At 41.8% G+C, this 19,052-nt stretch overlaps 1 protein-coding gene across 2 annotated transcripts in view; it reads right to left on the reverse strand.

The window, feature by feature from the left end:
- Positions 1-317: 317 nt before the first annotated feature.
- Positions 318-19,052, reverse strand: part of DDX1 (DEAD-box helicase 1) — a 29,526-nt gene continuing 10,791 nt past the window's right edge. For both annotated transcript variants that reach the window (XM_044417890.1, XM_044417879.1), the window contains exons 12-26: positions 17,412-17,526; positions 17,101-17,239; positions 15,509-15,569; positions 14,522-14,620; positions 13,392-13,481; positions 12,003-12,191; positions 10,730-10,781; positions 10,200-10,346; positions 8,866-8,957; positions 6,857-6,929; positions 4,838-4,910; positions 4,718-4,760; positions 3,671-3,766; positions 2,191-2,311; positions 318-626 (exon numbers count right to left, since the gene is read on the reverse strand). In XM_044417890.1, the coding sequence (XP_044273825.1) occupies positions 496-626; positions 2,191-2,311; positions 3,671-3,766; positions 4,718-4,760; positions 4,838-4,910; positions 6,857-6,929; positions 8,866-8,957; positions 10,200-10,346; positions 10,730-10,781; positions 12,003-12,191; positions 13,392-13,481; positions 14,522-14,620; positions 15,509-15,569; positions 17,101-17,239; positions 17,412-17,526 (1,521 nt within the window). In that variant the 3' untranslated portion in view covers positions 318-495. The remainder of the gene's footprint in view (positions 627-2,190; positions 2,312-3,670; positions 3,767-4,717; positions 4,761-4,837; positions 4,911-6,856; positions 6,930-8,865; positions 8,958-10,199; positions 10,347-10,729; positions 10,782-12,002; positions 12,192-13,391; positions 13,482-14,521; positions 14,621-15,508; positions 15,570-17,100; positions 17,240-17,411; positions 17,527-19,052) is intronic.

The raw sequence follows: 19,052 nt of genomic DNA on the forward strand, positions 1-19,052 counted from the left end.
AAAGACCCGACCCAGCAGTGGTATGTCTTCCCTCTCCAGGGATCCTGACCACATTTTCAGGTTGTACAAAGTGAAAAGTCTCCATTGCAACTGGACAAGCAAGAGCCAAAATTATGATCACCAGAAAAAGTTCCACTGGACAACTCTTGATTAGATGCAGGGATGGTCTAGAAATACAATTTCTTATTCCAAAAGTGAACCTAATTTATATAAAAGTGTACACAAAGTGAGATGGGGAGAGAAAGAGCATGTATGACTGAAGGACAACAAACAGGCATCTCGATCTTTCTGGAGAAAGGAACACACACACACAAATATAGGTTTGGGCAGTTTATTTTATTACGTCAATATTAATAGCTAATTCATCAAGGTTTACTTTTACCAAAGATTGCTGAACATGCAAGACTGGCGTGTTTAACCTAAACGCCCTACTTCTCCAAGTATGCAGAAGAAATTCATCATTTTCAGGATGGAGACTGTGCACCTAGGTATGCATCAAAATGTTCGAAACAGCTGATTAGGAAGGTAGCCAAGATGCAAGAAAGATGTCTGAGCTTCCTTCTCAAGGGCAGCCAACTCTTGCACCGTAGGTGCCAAGATATCTACATGGCCTTTATAAGTTCCACCTGCCAAAGAACCAGAGTCTACATTGAGTCTATGGTCAAACGACAACATTTTTAGTACTGTTTAAGCCATATGTATTTATTACTGGTGTTTGGGTTTAAAAAAAATAAAACTGGTACAGTTTAGTTACTGTACCAGCCTATTGTTGTAATCTGCCCATAGAGGCAGTTTACAAATAGTTTAAATCAACGGGAGATTCCAACTGGCTTACAGTTGGCTCTATAAAGCAGCAGCAGCAACAACCCTCCCCTTCCCTCCCCTCCCCTCCCCTCCTCCTACTGGTCATAATCTAGAAGTACTTTAGACTTCTGCTGCACTGAGTTTTGAAGCAGTGCATACCCATACCCTGCCAAATCATTCAGGAGTTCAGAAAAAGGTTAAGAGTAACATACGAGACAGAGGAGTTCACTGGCCCAACTCTCCTCCATCACATTTAGGCTCTTCAGCAACTCTCTGAAGAGGAGAATCTCTTTAACCCATGGGAGCATGCCATGGGAGTCAGAGCAACTCCCCCCCCCCAAAAAAAAGCTATGCAGCTCACATGAAATCCCTATGGGTACAGGAGGATCCCCTCATCAGACAGTTGCTTCCGTAAGTGCACAGCAACACGTGCAATGGAGAAAAGGAGCAGGACTTAAGCACTTCTCTGCATGCACTGCTGTTAACCCTTTTATGATTGCTCCAACAGGGACAGGCTCTTTATCCTGTCCAGTGCTAGGCACCTAGAATACTTTACTGTTGCCGATACAAAAAGTAATTCTGTATTAGTAAAAAAATCAACATTTGAGCAGGCTTCAGGGTAATGAAGAATAGACCCCATTTTCAATTAGCTGAAACCACTCAAATGTTCTGATCCTTGCACATGCTCAGTACCTGCTCCGGAGTGTCTACATGGGGGCGAGAGGACTGCACAGGTCAGAACAGAAACTCTCACTCTGTGTGCACAACTTAGTTTGCGTGACACTGGATTTGCTCATGGCTTGATTAAGGGAACTGCTAAAATGGCCCAAAACATCCCACGTAAAATCAACCCAAACTAGTTTTATTACCTTTTATTACTGAATTGTAACTGTTCATCATAAAAATAAGAAGCTATGATAATATCTTTTGGTACTGACAATTTGTCTATTTCTGGTAAGCACATTTCATTTTTATGCCATTTTTCTATTGTTTTATAATCCACTCAAAATGTGTATCTTAATGATATTTTAACTGTGCTGCCAAAATTAAGACAAAGTGCAAAATCTGTAAGATGGCTAATTTCCAATCTGTACATTAGTCAGACACACACAGATCAGAACATTTCATACAGGAATTCAAAGTGTGAATTTTCCAAGCATCCCTAAATATCTTTAAAGGAAAATAGATCTAAAAACTGATTTTGAAATATACTGTCACATTAACATGTTGTCTATTAGTATTCTGAACACAGACAGTAACAGACAATGCTGATAGTACTGCAGTTCCGGACAACTGTTCATTATAAAAATATTTTTGAGTCACTTAACTAAGTATTACAACTAACTGGAAAACTCAGTTCCTAATATTCCATAATTCTCCACTTACCACCAGCAGCTCTCCTTTTCCCATAAGTGACTTTGCCATCAAAATCATCCACTGGGACTTTAATATCAGGCTCGATCTGAGAAATTGTACAATTCAGGTGCTCTTCAACCTCACCCAACAGCTAAGAAAAGTTCAACCACAAAACACAAGAAATGTTGTTATAGCATGGTTCATGAGCCTCTATGACAAGCAACCACACCACTGAGAGAGATTAAGGAACAAATAAAGAGTTGGCTTATTACACCAGGGCTCTCGAATGTGCACAAATTCACAAAAAGACATCACCCTATGGTTTAGAGTCACACTTTTTTTTTATTAAAGTCAAACATGATCGCCTCAAACGTTCTGTCCAGTGGTGGAATGGATTTCTGTTTCTCCGTGTTGTTCTCCCCACCACACACAAATCTGCCCCTGAGGATTGGTGAGCCCTCTGGAATTGTTCTGGGACATGCAAGAGAGGCTGCACGTGAAGGATGTCCTGTGGCACGAGCAAATTCACTCTAGCCACCAAAGTTAAGGACTTTAAAATCTGAACTCAGTGGGACTTATTGCTGGATCATCCTGATCTTTTAAGAGTTGATAAATTTGTAAGCTTCTTTAAAAAAAAAGAGTCTTACAACACCTACTGCCAATATACTCAGCACCAAAGGCTACCAAATTCATACATCAACAAATATAGCAAAGTCAAACTTCATCATCATCATCTACTACTATCTGTTGCAATCCCATCCTTCCCTGCTTCCAAAGCCAAAGTAGTCTTCATGACTGACTCACTTGTCACCCCTTTTCTCTGGGACAGCTTTTGCTGCCAATTATTAAATGGCCATTTTGTTACAATTTCTCAAAATAAAAATCCCCTCCATTTCTGGAAAAGCTCTAACCTCATCTCTCTTGCTCCCAAAAGTACTCTGAGACCTTGGCTAAACAAAGCCAATAGTATTTATGCTGTGCTCTGTTGTGTTGGGAAAGGGGCCAGCTCTACCAGAGGCTGCAGCCAGTCCTCCAGCAGAATAATGCAAGTGACCCAGTGGGGAACTGTTCCCTGTAGCAAATTTGAGTTCCCCTGCCTCCAGTCAACAGTGCTCCAGAAGGCCTAGCTCCCTAAACACGTGGTCATAGACTACGAATGGCAGAGGGGAGAGAGCCCCATCGAAGTGTGCCAATAGTATGAGAACACAGAAAAGTTCTAGAAGAGCCCTATTATTGTTGAGCTGGCAGGACTGGAACTGGCTGAGGTCTACTCCAATGAAGATAAGACCCCACAAGACTGAAACAGCCCTGTCTGTGGAATAAGAGAAACCACTCATCTCAGGAAAGCCTCCACCCACTGAGGGAGAATGTCAAACTTTCCTCTAATGGCTGGGCTTTGAAGCTTTCCTGTTTATTTTGTGCTCTTGAGGCAATGAGCACCCAGCGTGCCTGACTTTCAACATGCAATCTTAGACACAAGGGCATTTAGCAGTCCTAGTAAAAAGCTTACCTGCATCTCATTGTACCAAATGGTGCAACCGCCCTCATCCTTCAGCCTTGTATTATAACAGCCTTTTCCACGACTGGGGCATGAATGATACCAAACCTATGTAAGGAGTTTGAGCAACATGTTAGGAGACAAAATCAATGAGTATCTAAGCAGTAATCATACCTTTAAAAAAAGCATGATTAAGAATCCCTTTAAAATGTAATAAAATTTAATCATGTAAAAAGATAACGAGGCAAAGAAATTAATGCTAAGTGGAAATCTTATTACACACAGCTTCTTTTTAATGGGGATAATAACAGTGGGAAAATACAGGTAAAAAGGGAATATATTTATTTGAGAAAAATGAGATTAGAAGTAGCTGCAGTGAATTTTAATTAAATGATAAAAAATGTGTTTGAGTAGAAAGGATAGCGATTGTTGATTTATAGTGATTTTTAAAAAATACTTGACATTTTATGTAACATTTGTTTAAGAAATGTTGGTGTTTCTTTGTAATTTTGTATTCTTTTTCTTCTTTTTTAAATTTTACTGCTATTAAAATAAAAATTAACAAAGAAAAAAATTCATAAAATTGTTCTAACACCAAGTTCCTAACATAATTGTACAAATATTTACATTTTAATATCTGTTCTATGGATTGCTGTAAATTGGCTGGAGAGCTTTGGCTGTGGGTTGGTACATAAATAAATAAGCAAGCAAGCAAGCAAGCAAATAAATAAATAAATAAATGTTGGGTTCCTTGTAAGAAGAAGAAAGGTGGAGTATAAATGTAATGTAATAACAATTTTCAATATAACTTCCCTGACATAGTATCAGGTACAAGAAATCATTGTTCATGACTTTATGAATCAACCTTGGAATTTTTGGTTCTGAAAGGTGAGACACATATGCAAACAAAAGAAGCTTATTTATTTACTAAAAGCTTTTGTATGCCATCCTATTATACAAGATCTTTAAGAAGTTTCTTAAAGCAGAACATTAAGAGAGTCATCAAGCCAAAGTATCTTATTCTATCACATATTTATGTTCCATTGAAGATCTGCTTACCTTTTCTTTCTCTGTTGCCACTAAGGAAACGGCCAAACCCATGCTGAAACATACACAATTATTTTAGTTAATATGTCCAATACACAAAAACAGAAAACACAACAACAGTTCCAAAAGTACCGTTCCGCTCTTCCCACTCTGCCAATCCGATGAACGTAGTTCTGTTTTTCATCCGGAAGTGTGACATTGATAACTGTTTAAAAAAGAAGGCATTACATATCAGGATGTAAAAAGAAACCCATGTATTTTGTGCTCTAGATTTCTATGGTACTGGAACCTATAGCATCCTTTTCTATGGGTGAAGCTATAGATTATAACTGCATTATGTAAAAGATACGGGAGTCAGCACTCAGCATACTAGGGCATTTGCCTGGGCCTGTGCACCCTGGCAGGGCCTTGTAGGACAGCTGCCTTTCCTGCCCCCACCCCCCCAGCACTTAGCACGTGACCCACTGGTAGTGGCATCACTGCTCCCATCACCTGCCTCTCTGTCACAGGTTTTCCATGCTGGATTTGCATCCATTACAGCACTGCTGCCTTAAGAGGAAAGCTGTTGGCTACAGCAGCACCACTGAATGTGTATCCAAAAGGTAGCTAGTGCTGGGGAGGGGAAGGGGGAACTTGACAGAATCCTAATTGGCCTGTGCTCCAAAATATGAAGCTAGGCTGGAGTCACCATCACCACCTCATTACTCAGCCGATATTTCATTTCCCTACTGACTCATGTTTGCCTTTTGCCTATGTGTGCATAGATATGATGCATATGGCAGGATTAGCAACACAGGGACTTGCTTTATGTGAGGTTCCACCACTGGTCCATCCACTTCAGTACTGATTGCCATGCGCAACAGGTTTCAGAGAGCAGGCTCAACGGAGAGCACTGCTTACCCTGATCCACCTGGAGATGCTTGCTGGGTCTGTATCTTGTTCCTTACGCATGCAAAGCATGCGCTCTAAGACTGAGCTATGGCTCCTCCCCTAAACTAAGCACAGTTGATTTTAATGAGAGCTAGTGCATGCTCAACTCTGTCACTAAAATCTATGGCACTCCCAAATCTTAACATTAGGATGAATTCAGACGCTTACTCTTTTTTGTAAAACAAAAATACATATAAATGAATGATTAAATAAATTTTCAGATTTGTCTTAAACAGTGGAATCACATGATAGGACAACCCAGAAAACGCAATTTTTGCAGTGAAACACCACTCTTGGTGCAAAAACAGGGTTTCAGGGATTTGGGAAAGGCTAACCATAAATCTTCCCCTTTTTTAGGAGTTTGGCAGGTGGCTTTGATACTTGTGGTCCTTACAGAAAAAGGATTTGAGTGGAAAGGTGATGAATTTTGACCTCTGAGCATATCCCAGTCCAAACCCTTCCCACCTCACACAAACCCCCTTTACAGAGGATTCTGTACCAGTTTACCTTGGATTCCCTTTAAAAAAAGGGAGGGCTGCACTGTCAGCCTTTCCTGAGCCCAGAGAGGCTGAGGACCAGGGCCAACAGTTGCTCCTCTACAGACACTAAAGGGGGCAAGAAAAAACAGAAAAGGACCTTGCCAAACTGTGTCAAGGGAAATCAGGGATGGTGTGTGTGGGCAGATCTGAACCCTCTTCTGAGGTGATGCCCAGGATGGGTACGTGCTGTCCTTCGGTAGCCGGACTTTCCACAGACATTGTCCCAGCCGAGGCTTGAAATCCCCCCACTTGCTCTTATGTGAATGATCACAACTGTGCAAACAGGGCCATTTAAAATTATTTTAGCACATATTTCTGTGCACATTTTTTTTAAAAAGTGTGACACAGCACTGGGCAGGCTCTCCAAGGTGCTTGTGGCTGCTCAAACAGGGATTGTGAAAGGTGGCTTGAACAATCTTCAAGAAGGGAAAAAAAAGGCTTTCACAATCTTCAGGAAGGAAAAAAGGGCTGTAGTGCACATGAAAGGGTTAATGGCAGCAGTGGACAATGGCGAAAGGCTTAATCCTCCCAGTGTTCCCTGAAATAGCTGTGGAAATGCCCAGGAGAGGGTCATTTGTGCTGATTGCGTCATGGTGCCTCAGGCAATTCACTGACACTGAAGGGCTTTGGCCAGTGTGGGCTGTTCTGTCTTCCAAGTGCACTGACCAGTGACAGAACTTACCATAAGGAACACCAGTGATATCAATTCCTCTAGCAGCTACATCAGTGCAGATCAAGAATCGGACATCTCCTTTCTAAACAGAGAAGTTAATTACAATCACACATTTGAATTTCATTTGTATATAGCCATTAAAGCGGAAGGCATCACCTCCATCTAAGAGAGTGATTTGAAGGAAGTGAGAGCATTGACCCCAAAGGTAATCCTAAGATCAATAAAGGAGTCCTTCCATGAACAGAAGGTCAACTGAACCAGCAGATCTGCCTCTGAGGGAAGCCAGTTGTGCAAATTCCCTTTGTACCACCTCTGGAGCAGATGGTTTTTAACCCTGTTTGGTCTGTCATGTTTTTCAAACCCCACTGGAAAACATTTCCAAATCCCATTCAGTGCAGTGCGTTTGGTTTGAGAAACCGTGAACAGAAACAACTGTCAGCTCTATGGCTTCTCAGTCCCATGTCTGGGTGTTGTGTCAGCTGAACCAGAACACACAACTTGGCACGATACCAAGGCTGGAACCAGAGAGCAGCTCACTAGATGACACGACCATCAGAGGTGTTCATGTTCCTTCTGTCCCAAGGATCTTCTCTGGGGCAGGAAAGACCAATCAGTCAGTTGGTGCTGGGAGAAGAGCAACATTGCTCAGTTCATTAGCGGCTGAGTGAGAGGCAGATGGATGGCTGCAGCGCCTAGCTGCGGGCTGTGTAACATAGGAGATTCCCCATGCTACCCCTCTGCATGCTCCAGAGTGAAGCACCTCCTATCTCTCCTCGCAGGCCAGTGACAGGCATGGGAATTGGTTGGGCAGTCTTGCAGGAGGACATTAACACTGCTCAATTGATTCCCCTTCTGCCTTTTTGTACATGCCAGAGCAACTTGGGCTGTCAAAGCAAGGAGCCTCGTACCTCCCTGTGCTGCCTCCTGGGTTCCGGCCTGGAGGACTGAGAGGGAAGAAATTGGTGGACAGGAGGAGAATTACCCTGATGAGCCTGATCGTCTTTCAGGCACATCCATGCAAAAAACAACAACAACAACAACACATGGAGGAAACTGCACAGTACTGCTTGTTGTGTTGTGTAGATCTGGCCAATGTATACACAATCCCTGACTTTAGCAATGCTGTCTTCATTCTTCTGCTCCTGATTCCAGGCTCTTAACCTTCTGCAGTGGTGGCCACTGAACCATAATGGCTATGTGAGTGACAGGCCCATGGCCTTGCAGTTCCTGGGTTTGCTCAGAACAGTTGAATCCATCTTGATGCAGAACACAAAGCTGCTATAGCCTTGGTGCTTAGGATTCAATGGGGCTCAGTCTTCCTGCACTAATGGAGAAGCTATAAACTCCTATCTCTGGATATGCTGGCTATTAGGAATGATTGTTTCAGTGCAGATGGGTTTGTGAATCTGGCCCACAGCTTTGCCCCATCTTAACCAGGGTTGGAGACAGTCTGCCATCAACAGAGTTTCACTGGTGCTTCAGCCCCCTGAAATGCCTCTCTGGAGAACTGGGGAATTCACCAGAACAGGATGGGGAGTTGTGTTGAGGGCCCACAGGGGGGATTTGCAAACACCCTTTTCCTAGCAGGAATCTTCTGCTGGACCCCAGTTCTCTGCAAGCAGAGGGAGCCCTTCCAGCAGCAGAGAAGTATGTCTGAATTCAACCCCAGTGCTCCTGAACAGGCAATAACATGAAATATGAGATAACATATGCAATTATTAGACCTATTAAGGAATATTTAGTTGATTATCTGTCTTTTGACCAATTAAACAGGAATAAATTTCATATTCTCAGTGTTTCAGTATGGATGCCATTTTGAAAGCCTTAAGGAAATGCAAGCTAACTCAAAATTTAGAATGAAGAAGCCCTACAACTATGCAGATTTAGAAGAAACCCTTTACATTCTTTTCCCCTCAAAGGACAAGTGTGCTTTTAAACTCACCAATTAAAATGTATCTTGTGCAGATCAAATAGTTTTAGTTCGTTAATCTATTAAAGCTTGCAGCCCTCACCATTACCTTAAAACGCTCCAAATTCTGCTTCCTCTCGTGTGGTTTTCGGTCACCATGCAGGCAGACACATGAGAACTGATGCCCCTTCCTATCTGGACCTTAGGAGGAAAGAAACGCCAGACATCTATCAGGACACTTATATACAACAGCCAAATTCTGAAGTCTAGAATTCCTACTATGGAGAACATTCTCTTAAAGTGTCCATGATGTCACAAGCCTGAATGAACACTGCCATTTACAGAAGGGCAGGTTGAGAGGCTGCTCTGTAAGAGATGGGTGCAGAATGTCACAATTTGGCCTATGCAGTCACTTGAGGTTCCTCCAGGGAACAGCGCTTAGGCTTGAAGCCCCAGAGTGCATCTCCTCGCTGTCACTGCTATCTCAGATCAGAGATGACCATCAGGGTTTGCTTGCTGCTATGTGCCAGCCATGAAAGCGTCACTGCTCTCTCCTATCCTAGAGACAGCCGGGGAACACCCACGGCTACCTCAAAGATCATAGCAGGGATAAGGGTTGTAGGTGCTAGAATGTGCCTCCACAAGGAAAGCTGTCTGATCTCTCAGCACACAGGTGAGTTCCCTTCTTTTCAGCTTGTCCCACATCCTTCCTCAAATGGGGAAAGGTGGTAGGGTGGGCAAAGTGTCTGAGTTCCCTTTCTTTGTCCATCAGAGAAGCAAAGCTTTTCCTTCATGTACCTGCCTCCTTTCCTCATTGCAGAAAGGCATGTGAAGAGGGGGTGGAGATGACCTAGCCTCTATGTTTCCCTGAAAGAGGGGAAACAGGGGTTCCTCTGGCTTGGCTGTGTGTGTGGTTCCCCTAACCAGAAAAGCCCATGCATGGCAAAACAGTCCAACTGGCAGCTGGGCCAGGGAGCAAATGATGTCAGGTGGAATTGACTGAGTCCACTGATGTCACACAGTCCACTGAATCCACAAGACAGCTGGGTGGGGAGCTGTAGCTTCACACTCCTGAAGCCTTTTTGTTTTAAACTGCTGACCTTTCCTCTACTTAGTGCCAGAGAAATGGGGAGGAAATTAAATGGACTCAGCTAGATTACCAGGAGACTCAGGGCTTGTCAATTTAATTAGCTGAAAGAGAGTTCTGAACAGATCCCTCTCCTTTTCCAGAGTGCAGTGGATGTGTTCTAATACCTCCTCCAGCTCTTTGAAAATGCATCATCCATACACAGCTGAAGCAGCAGGAAATCTACCCCTGGGAAAATATCCATCGTGAAAAACTGCCATTTGAGACTAATCAATCAAAAGCTGGAGAGAAGAATTGCAAACTGGTATCAGATGGTAAATGAACAGAGTGAAGCCTAACAGGCATGAAATTACTACCTCCTCCTTGCTGCATGAAGTATTGCTCCATGTTATCACAATCTATCTTAGTCCTGCAGAAGATTATTGCTTGATCCATCTTGTGTTCCTTGATAGCACGAATGGTGTATTCTCCTTTCAAAATCTTAATAGCTTCTGACCACATTTCTAAAGAAGATGATAAATTATTCGTATACTGTATTAAACATGTATTTGTTTAAAAAGAACAGCGGTTTATTTTGACAGAATGGTCACAGATCTTATCTATGTTCCAAAACTTATTTTGAAAAATGATGTTAACACTTCCTGCCTGGGCAAGACTTTACCTTGCAGGGGAAAATGCATTTTGACCAATTTGTCAAAAGAAAACATTTGCATGGTTGACAGCAACATAGTTTATCAATTTTTGAACCAAAATATAATGATGGTGCTTGAACAGGTTTTCCTTCATTGAACAGCTTTGCTAAAGCTACCCAATTTTTATATATATACACACACACACAAACACACACACACATATATATAAACCCCATTGAGCCAGTATTTGTTACCTGCAGTATTAGCGCCAGGTCTTGTATTATCTTTTGCATGCACTTCATCAGTCTGTAATGTGAAATTGGGAAAATTAAAACAGCAAAGTAATTCACCACAGTAAGAAGGCTGGTACAGGACATAAGGAGCTACAGTCAATTCTGCTTTATTGTTTAGCAGCCCTTAAATTACTGATATCTGCAACCACAAGGGTTTATGAAAGAAGATTATGAATGCAAGAATGTTGTTCGTGGGTGCTCCATTACAGCTGTATGTTAGAGCATTGAGTAATATGTCTTTGAATACAGGAGCTGACCTCACACCTCCTGTAATGGCAGAGAGTAACCGCTTTTCCCAGCCAATCATCTATAGTAACAGCCAGGAAAGCTGTCTGTCTGTGCCATAATGCCTTGAAATCTAGAGACCTGAAACTTGGCATGCATTACTAAGTTGACACCAGAGGTGTGCACCTTGGGGCTGTTTTATTTTTAAAACACAGGACCTTTAAGTAATTTAAATGTGCCTGTGTGGATGAAACCTGTAGAAACATCTTCAGTCACTATGGGCAGACTGGTGCGTAAGCGCAGCAGTTGATATAGCTTGATGTCATGGAAGATTAATGGACTGGAGGATAGAATAACACATCTGCTTCTCCCCATATCACACAGCTTCCCTTCATCAGGAGAATGAAATGCACATCACCTCTCCCAGGAAGCCATAAGGGTTCACCATGGCAGACATTATGTGTACAGAGGTTAATGGCTGTGGCTTGTGGCTTTCCTCAGACAGGATGAGCATAATATGACTGATTCTGGACTCTCAGTAGAACAGACGGAGCCACCCCACTTCTCTTTCTTTCTCTGCAGCAGCCTAAGGCTAAACCTGGTTTAACAAGAGCACCAGAAAACACACGCACACCCCAACCATGGTCAATTCCCAAATAAAAGAGAGGTAGAAACAGAAGAGAAAGAGAGAAGTCCACACCCAAACTCCTATACATGGCTCGCAAAGTGGACAGTATTGCTTCAAAATAAAATGCAACAAGGCTGCTTGATAATCCACAGTATATATTGTAAGTTCTCCTAGCAGTTCCCAGTCCCCAGATTACATATTTTAAGATGAAAACAATCTGCTGAACATTCCTAATTTGAGTTCTCAGATCCCATTTGTGCTGCCCATTATTTTACAATTTTCTGCCCCAGCTTAAATGTGGCTACTAGCCTTGCAACTTTAATAAGGAAACATTAAAAAAACTGTTTGTTTTAATGTATTGCTTGCATATGTGCTACTTACTCGGATATGGTTTTTTCCAAGCTTTTCCCACAGTTTGTCTGTTTTGGGGTTTACAGGAACAACAACATGGTGCACAGTATCTGGGACAGAATCTTCTCCTTTCAAATCCACCCAAGTGGGGAAGTGCATAATCTTTTCAGATAGTTTCTTGACATCAAATGAATGCAGAGTTGCTGAGCACACAATTACCTAAACACACACAGAGACTTTAAGGTAAAGAGCTTTTTCACAGTTAGTATGGATAAAGGACTTTCTGCCTCATCAGGCTTTTATTTAAACATCTACCCACACAGCCCAACATAAATTTCTTTTACCCAATACAAGTAATTGCTTCACTTTGCTCAGAGATCAGCTCTTCAGCCATTCTTATCTGGTCAACTGACAGTGCAGTATGAAAAACTAAGCCAAGTTTTGACTTTAACAACTAACAGATGGAGCAAAAAGGCTATATAGGTTACACGACAATGCTTACTTCCTGTAATGACCATTTGGGAGAAGTTAAGACAGGGCAGAGGCAGAGCTCCAGTGATAGTATCTCTGTTCCAGTTATCCCAGGAACACCTGTAAAGAGCCTAGTTGGTATAAACCTACAGGCAGCAGTACTGATGAAGGACCCAAAGTGCACCTACTTGTCCTTTGAGGCCCCAGGACGAGGCCCTTTATCTAAGCATGCTTCTAGCTAGCATAAGCATTTCCTCACTGATCAGAGGGGAAAGAAGTGGGTCCTTTCCTCCTCCTCAGAAATGGCACAGGATCCACAGCATCTTCTACCAACCTCTGAGTACTTAGGATTGCTCTGTTGAAAGTGTAGAAATACTCAACCAGAACTCTGGGACATTTATTTTTCTGCTCTACTGCACTGCCTATAAATAAACAATTGAGTAGAAACAATCACATTATTTTAGAGGCACTGGAGGCGTAAAATCTCCCATTCATACAGGTTAATCTTGTGTGGGGGGAGGGTTTGTGTGTGAGCAGCAGAGAGAGTTGGGAGGGTGGAGCCACCAAGACTTTTTAACATCACCTGTTCCTTGGATAGTGAGGGCCAATCCTGCCAATGCCATTTCTATTACACTTTCATAATGACTACTTGCTCTGGGAGTATATGACAAAGGATTTTTGCCTATGGACACCAGTAGTTTGGGGATGCACTTTTGTGTGTTCTTAGTGTTTTTGCTTTTCATTTTACTACTTAACGATCAAAATATTTCAGCTACAGACTTAATAAAAGTGTATTGCACATGTTCATAGTCACAAAGGTTCAAAAACACTGTGCACAGTTTTTTGGTTCTGGAAAGAGGAAGAGGCTGAAGGGACCAATATTTGGTAAGCATAGAACCTACAATACAAAGTTATGGAAAATACTGAAAAGACAAGCAAGCTACAAACCTGGAGCCTCTTTCCATCAGATGTGATCTGAGGAATCTGAGAGTGAATTCTGTTAATGAAATCTGAATAGCCTTGGCTAAGGAGGCCGTCCTGTGCAGGGGAAAGAAGTGTTAGTATCATTTAGAAACTTTACACATTTATTCTAATGTTAAGATACAAGCAGATAATTCTGGCTATTCATTAATAATCCTCCCTCTAACTAGCTGAAGTTCTCTGAATCCTCTGGTTAAGATAGGCCATGGAAGTATTTGACAGACAAAAGGGGCAAGGACCTACCTGAATCATCCTATGAATAGTAACAATCACCTTGTCACATATTCAAGATGAACATCAGGCTAGGAGGAACTCAAAAAACTAGTAAGTATATCACTTTTGAATATACCCAAAAGTGACCAACTACTGGGTAATCTTTCTGAAAAAAGATATATGATTTCCTTTTTCCTTTAATCAGCATATTACCAGGCCAATCAGCCCAATTTTATACGAAATGTTTTTTGTCATACAAAATTTCATCAGCAATGCTGCTTGTGGCAAAAATGTCATTAATAGCAATAGGAACCAGAAATCAATTATCTGATATTGGAAGGATGTCCTAGGGGGTTACTTTAGGCTATTTGTTCTTATCTAGCTCTATTGCCTGAGTTTATTATCTTTATACCCAGGCTTTTTTGCAAGAGACATATGGCTTACAGAATACCCATTTTATTTTATCCTCACAACCACCCTGCAAAATAGATGACAATGAAAGTCAGTGACTGCCCAACAGCACCCACTAAGCTTTGCAGCCAAGTGAGGACTAGAACCTGGATCTTCTGAGTTCCAGTCCAACACTCTACTGCAGACATGTTTTGCTTTGCAAATCTGACTTCGGGTACCTATGACCTGTTGACGGCAATAAAAAGACTTTGCAATGTCCTTTCAGCCACAGGATGAAGTGAGGATTTGCAGGGGCTAACTTGCAAGCAGTTGCTTCCATGCCCCAGCTGCAGAACAGAAATTGGCTGGGCATGGCAGTGGATGTCTCTGTCAAAATACCATGCAGACCACAGCATTCAGTGAATGCTCCACAGCACCAGTGTGGGTAATTCAATTTTCACTGTATGTCATTCAAAAATGCTCTCTATACTTACAGCCTCATCAAGGACCAGGAACCGAACCTGAGATAAAACCAGTTTTCCTGTTGACACAAGATCATCCAATCTTCCAGGAGTTCCCACAACTATGTCTACCTGTACAATGGATTAGTGCACCTCTACGTTATATTTTCCAAATTAAAATGGAAGTATCAAGATATTTTATTCATCTATTCATGAGCAAGAACCTTTTAAACATTTTTAGTTAACGTTGAAACTTCTAGGTTGCATGCACACCTAAAGAGCAAAAAGTGAATGGCCTTTGTAAGTTCTATAAACACTACCAGAGGTCTCAGCTGGGACACAGTGCTCTACAATTCTTATCTCAAAGACGTCAGTTTATCTACCTCCTCTCAAGCAATACTTAGATCACTGAGCCAAGGGTGGCCATCCAATTTGAACTCCAAGGATTTGGAATATTCAATGGAGGCTGTGAGAAGCACAGAGGATATTCTTTACCGCCATGCTCCTCTCATCCTCCAGAACATTGAGATGGACAATTTCACCTATGTTAATCTTGGTTCCCTTCTTACGAGGAGAGGTCAAGGCACTGCCAGGATTCCTCCAAGGCAGGGGGATGCCATGGTCCTCTCCTCCCTGTCCTCCCATGTGAGCTCCAAAGACAGTCTTTACTCCTCAAAGTCCAGCTCAGGCACTGTAATAAAATTCACTGTTCTGATCTCAGAGCGTTTTTCCAAGATTGCAGGCAGGACGTTAACCTATCCTATGATCAGCCCAAACAAAGTTGAGAGGCCATTATCTGTTCCCTATTATTAACTTAAACTGTTATTGGTCTAGCTTTCAATAACAATTTAGCAAATAAATGGGCTCTAATCCATTTTAATCCTGTCATTGTTCTTGAATTTATGATTACCTGCTACATATTGTAAAGCTGCCATTTACATATATGCAACAAAAAGGTAGGATATACAAGATTTGAAGTGTACATAAAAGAAAAATACCTTAGTGATAATTCAGACTTACCCCTTGCTCCAATACTGACAGTTGCTCTCTTGCAGCAACACCACCAATAATTAAGAGTTCCCTAAAGGAAGCATAACATCAGATTAAGTTTTATATTGTGCAATCATCTTGCCCTCCAGATGTCTTATAACTTCATGTGGACTGAGCCTCATGGAAGTTAAAGTCCAAAACACCTAGAGGGCGCCACCTCGGAGGAAGTTTCAGTAGAGCGAGGGCTGTTTTGCACATCACAATAAGCCACCCTGATATTAAGCTATAGTGGATTGTTGTTTACTTGCTAACCCATGTAATTCCTGAGAGATAATCAGGTACTCGCTGTGTTCCCAGAACACAACAGACAACACTGCATGGATACCACAGTTCATGGTTTTTTACTACAATCTACCTGAACGCTGATCAAAGGTTTCTACTTTATCGTGGTTTCCATCTTCCTTGCCCAGTCCTCCCACTGCTGGCATGCTACATCAGTCACCACACCTGAAATTCAATCCTAAGGTGCACTGTTTCCTGCCTCAGTCTCCTGCCTCTTTCTCATCAGTCCACACTAGAGGAAAGGTGGCTGAAGAAGCTCCTGCAGCTGCAACTACCACAGAGTCCTCTGGGAAGAGTGGCATGGCCATGGATCATGGACCTCGGTTCAGACAATACAGTAAGCCCTGGGGGTACAGAGGAAGCATAGAGCCAACCTATGACCTAGAGCACAACAGGATAGGAACAACACAACAGAATGGTAAAAAACCACCACGGTTTGTCATGTTGTCTGAACCCAACCACCATTTCCCCGAGTCTTCCTTCCTGCTCTTGTAATGTATCCTAGAGCACAGCCTCAGGAGTCTACTCCCCTAATTAATATATGTATGCTTAATAAGGGTTTTTGCTGTAGTTTATTTAATTTTGAGGAAGATCTATGCAAACTTCCAGGGAGATTTACATTAATTTATCTTAGTTTATTTAACTGTTAATGAGATAACAATTCTACTAAAGTGTAGTAACTACTGCACTAAAGTGGAACAGTGACTGCACTTTAGCAGATTTGTGCAAAACTTCCCAAAGATGAAAAAAACAACATTAATCTGTGCAAATATTTCTGAAGGATAAAAAAAAGGTGTTGCTACTTAAGGAGGTAACAAAGTGAAGGTGCAAATTGATTACTGTCATTTCAATATGTAACAGAGAAGAGATATAGATGCCAAGATCATAAAGAATTACCAACAATATATTTTGCCATTCTTGAAAGGTGGCTCTCTCACTGTTTTAACTGAAGCATTTTAAAGTGACTTTGCTGGGTTTAATGTCACAGTAAGCAATCCTGAAAATAAGCCATCCTAAACCATCCTACCACAAACCATGGGTTCTCAGGATAGCTTTTTTAATGAAAAACAATCTATTATGGAAAAACTACACTGGGTTTAGACATCACATTAAACCACCATGCAGCCACTCATGATAACAACCCATCTGACTTAATGTGATGTGTGAATTAGATCTAAAAGTAGTATTAATTTTTATGGAATGCAGTGCTCAATTCTTGGGGTTCTTAATGAAATCTATGAGGCCCACCCTCCAATTCAATACACGCATTTTTGTTGTACCTTAACTTAGGATTATCAACGTATTTTTTGAATTGTTTCACATTGTTCAGAGTTTGCTCCGCTAGTTCTCTGGATGGTTCCACAATCAAGGCTTTGGGAGCATTTGGCAGTTGTTTTGTTTGTGCTACTTGTGCAGTTCCTAAAACGAGAACATTGAAGAGTTCCTTTGAGTTGACAACTGGAAATAATGCTTATGCTATTTTTGAGATCAGTTAGATCCAGACTTAGTACCAGTCCTACTGAATAAATGGAATTTAAACTTTTAATATAGCCTTTTTTGCTATTTTAACATAACCATGTCTGAAACGCACCTGTATGCTGGGATTTCACAGAGTTACTCTCAGGAGCCTTATCAAGAGCAATGTAGCCATCTTTGGGTGGAAACTTAAAGTCTTCTTCACCAAAGTTGAATTTCAATTCAGCATTCTAAAAGAATATATACCAGAACAACTTGAATAGGATTATATCAACTGGATTTTTATAGAAGAACACATGCAATATTTCCTGAGTCAGGAATCTGCTAAAACATCTCCCTTATTTTGTTTTTCAAAGCAAGTAGTAACAGCCATCCAAATTCATTAGCCTCTGGCTTACTGTTTGGTTTACTTCTTGTGGCAACTTTCACATACCTGTAATGAGACCCAATAGCGATTAATGAAGTGTGGGGTCTATTCAAGACAAGTCATGTGATTTTATTGCATCAGTAAGTATATTTTTACAGTGGTACCTCGGCTCACAAAAGCCTCAGTTCACGACCAAATCGGATCGCAAACAAAAATTTCATAAATTTTTTGACTCAGGTCACAAACTCCGCATTGAGTGGTGACCGCGATCGCGGTCATCTCCCCACATCCGCAAGTGGAGAGTTGGCCGCGATCGTCTGGGGGTGGGGGGAAGATGGCCGAGATCATGCCCATCTTTCCTGCACGAGCGCGCCCGTGATTGCACCTGTCTTTCCTGCACCAGTGCAACCGTGATCTCGGCCATCTACCCCCCCACTGCATGATTGTTCTTGTCTCCCCCCCACCGAATGTGCCCGCGTTCACGCCCATCTCTCCCTCCCGCAGCACGCCCGTGTTCGCGCCCGTCTCTCCCCTCTAGCACGCTGGGATGACCAGCACGTGCAGGGATGACGGGTGCTATCGCAGTCGCGATCACGGTCATGCTGGGTGGGGGGCGGAGAGATCGCTGCACTCATGCTCAGGGTGGGGAGGGGCAAGATGGCCGCGATCTTTGTTGTTGTCACTTTGCTTCACATTTTTCTGATTAAAAAAAATAGTTACAGGATGGATTAACCTTATTTACATTGAACCTTATGGGGAAATTTAACTTGGTTCATGACCAATTTGGGTCACAACCAGAGTCCTGGAACTGATTAAGTTCGCGAGCCAAGGTACCACTGTATTTTGAAATAGAAATGGACTTCGCAAATGGAATGTCAAATCCTAGACTACTTTTTTCAGCACACTGCCATTTCACAAGCTTCAGGGTCCAAAAGACCACTACAATTACCTTATTGGCAGTTTCAAAGTAACTTGCCTTGTGTCACAAGCGTCCACTGTTTAAAGGAAATAAATCAATTTCATTGCAAATACCAGTGGACTGTGCCTGAGGCCGTTTTCTAAACTGAGTTTAGGAACTGTACTTGCACTAGGGGAAGGCCCTTCTCAGTCGTGATGCCTTGACTGTGGAATCAGATCTCCAGAGAGGTTCACCTGATGCCAACTCTTTATGCCTTTTGGCACCAGACTAAGACTTTATTTTCCCAGTATTTTAACTGTTTACAAATTACTTTATACTGTATTTTATCTAAACTGTTGTTAGATCACTGTGGATTGTTGATTGACCTATTAATGCATCCGTTTTTAATTGGCTGGTGTGTTCTGACCCATACTATTTTTATATATATGTATGTATGTTGTGTTTTTTATTATGTTAAGTTCTTTTTATCT

The sequence above is a fragment of the Varanus komodoensis genome, unplaced genomic scaffold, assembly GCF_004798865.1.
Source record: "Varanus komodoensis strain SLA01 unplaced genomic scaffold, ASM479886v1 scaffold10, whole genome shotgun sequence".
Classification (NCBI taxonomy): domain Eukaryota; kingdom Metazoa; phylum Chordata; class Lepidosauria; order Squamata; family Varanidae; genus Varanus; species Varanus komodoensis.